This window comes from Alosa sapidissima, chromosome 13, assembly GCF_018492685.1.
Source record: "Alosa sapidissima isolate fAloSap1 chromosome 13, fAloSap1.pri, whole genome shotgun sequence".
NCBI lineage: Eukaryota > Metazoa > Chordata > Actinopteri > Clupeiformes > Clupeidae > Alosa > Alosa sapidissima.
In genome coordinates this window covers 6,690,336-6,694,708 of record NC_055969.1, presented here as the reverse complement: position 1 = coordinate 6,694,708, position 4,373 = coordinate 6,690,336, and the positions used below count along the sequence as shown (strand labels likewise).

Sequence of the window (4,373 nt, the reverse complement as noted above, 5' to 3'; positions counted from 1 at the left end):
CAAATACATAGTGAGAAAAGAAGCTGTTGGAGCTAGAGTGCACAGCCTGAAAAAACAGCAACAGCATTAATGAAATGTTGAGTGGATAACAGTGCAAGGCAAATGGAGCCAGAGGGGCCAGCCTGCCCCTAGGGTTGGGCTCATTAAAGGTGCTATACACTACAGCACCTATGCACTTTATGTAGCCCAGATATCTGCTTAAATTAGCATGCACATTAAAGGTAGCACTGCCCCAGTTTATCTCATAATACCAATTTGTAGCTGAAGAGGTGCTAGTGAGTGACTAGCAAAGAAAAAAAAAACAGCAAGGGTTTTATCACAGGCACTAGCCTCAGAGACTAGTAATTAGTTAATTATTCTTAATTTGTGGAGAAATGGAAAGCTCTCTGTTTTTTCAAACAGACAACCCAGCAACCTTCAGAACTATATATTAGTACATAACTTCAGAACTATATATTAGTGCATAACTTGAAGGACTATGACAGATGTGTTTATCTGTCCCTCACATGACAATGAACAAACCAAACCAACTTGAGGATGATAACAAAATGAGCTACCCATAAAAACTATAGTAATCTTCACCAAAAGAAGACACAGAAATAAAGCAGACATGAATGAATTCGATTTAACAAGTAAGGGTTGACACAAAATGGCCAATGTCTGCCAAAGCAGAAGGGCGGGTCATTTTAAAAGTAGAAGCGGGGGAACTCGCCACCATTACCCTGGGAATCCATGGCATCCCAGGAGGGTGGAGATAAAGGTAGAGAATACCAAATAAGGTGTATGGACAGTTGGATAGTTTTCAAGTTCAGATTGGTCTATGGGGAATGACGTACAGATTCGGGGTCTATAAAAGCAGTAACTAGGGGTGTGAATCTTCACTGGTCTCATGATTCGATTCTACGATGCATCATGATTACTGCACATGGCTATGTTTTCATCAACGGATGCAAGCAGTCAGATAAACTCCTTTTTATTTGATTTGCTCTGAGAAAGCAAAAACATCACAAAAACTAGAACCACTAGTTGTATGTGGTGTTGATTACTTATTAACAATATGTTAACTGACATATGAAATATGTTAAACTGATTTACATTTTTACCATTGTCTTAACTGTAAACAGAAATAACTGAGATATGAGCCAATACCTGGGGGATATTCCATCAACCTCGCTAAACCTCGCTTACCTCTAAAGAGATAAGTCTCGCTAATTTTAGTGAGAATGCCGTTCCATTAATGAGGTTAACGTGAATCCCAGCTTGGTAACCATGGGAATTTATGCCACAGAACTAACCTGCTCCGTAGCAGGTTAACTTTCAAGCTAAATTAAGCTGTGTCCCAAAACAAAACCACCTGTCGGAAAACGATTCCCAAAACATGGTTCCGGCCAGCCTCTTCGCGTCTTTGTCATGTTCGTGTTCAAAACTTGACCTGTATCAATTTACAGCCTATATCTTGGCTTTGGAATGGCAAAAAACGTGTCAGTGCAAATAAATAATGCTACAAGGATATTCTACAACGTATGTTGTATTTTGTTAAAGTCTTGATAATGAGTAAGCCCACCCGTGACTCTGAGCAAAGATCGTGGTGTAGTGGATAACGTCACTGTCTTCAACGCCGATGACCGGGGTTCGAACCCCGTGTGTGCTCTGGTGTTTTTTGAATAAAAACAAATGCGTAATTGGTGCACTATGGGTTATTCATGACAGATGTTGCACATAATACACGTGTGAGTCATTTTATCACCTTTACCTTTATAGGCCAGAGGCAGGGGCGTTAGACCTGCTAAAACCATGCCAACATAGACAAACATCTGTATGACATTCATCATCCTCCTTTCAGGCTTTCCCAATGTTCTTGGTGCGATTGACTGCACCCATGTGCGCATCCGGGCCCCATCCGGCCCTGCGGAGCCAGACTATGTGAATAGGAAATCCTTCCATAGTCTCAACATACAAGTATGTACTACAGATGTGCACAGATGTGAGATGTGCACAGCCATAATAGAAAAGTTGTTGGAAAATTCTTTTGATTTAAACCCAGTTACCCTGCCATCAACATGGGATGTCCTTTTAAAAGGAAGTCTTACACTTTGTACTGTTCTTTGTTACTGTTCACCTAATGAACAATGCAAATGTGACTATACCTTATCAGCACTGATTTCAATCACTGACAAATGGCATTCCCTTACATAATAATTTGGAGGCATAACACAAGCAGTGGACCAATGCAAAGTTTGAAATGTGTCAGAGGCAAAGTACTTTGAGGAATGTAAGGCAAATATTTAGACGACTCATTAACTTGTCAGCCATGCAGTCATTTAAACATGCAAAAATAAAATGACTCAACATCCTCTCTATCTGTTCAGATGGTCTGTGATGAACGTTGCCTCATATCAAACATCGAGGCAAAATGGCCTGGGTCTGCACATGACTCACGTATTTTCAGAGAGTCAGCTCTGGCTCGAAGGTTGGCACAAGGTAAGATGCTGTTAGATACTTCATCAAGGTACTTCTTGACCCTTGATAAGATATTTAACAGACACTTTCTATTCTGTAGGAGAGTTCAATGGGATTCTGTTGGGGGACAGAGGCTATCCCTGTCTACCTCACTTATTAACCCCATACAGTGACCCGGCAACAGAGGCTGAGGGAGCATTGAACTACGCCCATTCAAAGACCAGGGCCCGGATAGAGATGGCATTTGGCCAAATCAAGTCCAGGTTTCAGTGCCTTAAAGGACTCCGGGTTGCACCGGACAGAGGGTGTGACATTGTGGTCGCTTGCACAGTGTTGCACAACATTGCGACCCTACGTCGGGAGAGGTTGCCCAGAGTCATTGAAGAGGGCAACTGGGAACAGGTGGACCCTGCAGGCCACCAAGAACCCCTGGATGGGAGAAGAGTTAGGGACCTTTATAAAGACACATATTTCAGTTAAACCTCTTTATTTTGTTTAGTGTGAACCATTTTAAGTTGAAGGAATTCCAGACACTGCTTTGAGTTTTTTTTTTTTTTTCAGTTTATTTTCAGTTCTGTCCAAGCTGTGGAGAAAAGGGGAGGACAAAATAAATGTCACTGAAACATAATCTTCTGTGTGTTTGAAATGTGTACTTACATCTCTCTCCAGCTTCTTTATCTCAAGCTGCACCTTCCGCATTTTCAGTTTTTTGTACTCCATATCAAGCAGGAGGTGCCTCTTGTAAATGGAGCGGATATCCTGTGAAAGACAAATGTAAGAGTGAGCTAGCTGATAAAGTGGTTTGGACCAATGTGAGGAGTTACTTACCTCGTTCCGGCCTGACGTGCTCGTGCCAGGGATTTCCTGCAGAAGGATGCAGGATTAAGACTTTGAAGTAGGGCAACATGCCCAAATGGCACAAACCACTTCTTTTTGCACTTACCTCTGGCATGTCTGTGACCGCAGACAGGGTTGTCTTCAACTTGCTCTGTAGGTTCCTCTTGTAAGGCCCGTCTTTTGCCCAAACCTTATGCATTTCTAAAGAATGCCTTTTTGCATTCAATTTACATGTGTGGATGCCTGTGTTTGATCTGTTTTGTCTTAGCTGGCCATGGCCAAAGATCCCCAACACCCGCTCATGCATAAAGTTACCATTTGCTCCTTGTTCTGACCCCTCTACTGAGAGATAACTCAGTCCTGGGCCTACTTGATGTCTTGTGGTGAGATAGGCCAACCTCATTATCATACAGTATTACTCTGTAAATATGTGTTGTGAATAATACATTCATGTTTGGTCTTGAATTAATACTTGTAATGTGGGCAACAGTCTGATTATGGTTTTGGTACAATTGAATGTATCTGTGCATAGTTGTAGATTAAGAATTAAACTGTAGCATAAAGTTATGATATCCACCTGGGCCACACCCATCCACCTCAGACAACAAAGGCTCTGATGAGTCGGGGGTGGCCCAAGTGAATGATAAAAGTGGAGGCTCTGGTCCTCCTGGGTCTTCTGTCTTCTCTCCCATCTTGGGGTTCTGCTCTTCTGTCTTCTTTCCCATCTTGGGGCTTCTTTTCCCATCTTCTCTTCTTTTCCACCTTGGACCTCTTCTCTGGGTCTCTCTCTTTTCCCTCTCTCTCTCTGTCTCCCTTTGTCTTTCTCTCTCTCTCTCTCTTTCTCTCTCCCCTTTTCTCTATCTCTGGGTTTGTATTGTTTTATCTGGTGCATCAGTTATCTCTAACTTGTCAAGTTTACCTCTGTGAATTGGTTAAGTTTCCTTTGTTACCATTTGCTACTTTGTTACAGTAGACTATGTGAGTTTACTTGTACATTCAACTGAAGTGATATGGGTTACATTTACCTTTAAGACTTAATGCCTATTAAATTGTTCATTTGCCTACCAATCGGATAA

The 4,373-nt window shown here is 41.9% G+C and overlaps 1 protein-coding gene across 1 annotated transcript; it reads left to right on the top strand.

Moving 5' to 3' along the window:
* The first annotated feature begins 732 nt into the window (after positions 1-732).
* LOC121680468 (putative nuclease HARBI1) lies at positions 733-2,940 on the top strand. The gene is made up of 4 exons (XM_042059877.1): positions 733-760; positions 1,844-1,959; positions 2,370-2,481; positions 2,561-2,940. The coding sequence occupies exons 1-4, from the start codon at positions 733-735 to the stop codon at positions 2,938-2,940; spliced, it is 636 nt and encodes a 211-aa protein (XP_041915811.1).
* Positions 2,941-4,373: the final 1,433 nt, after the last annotated feature.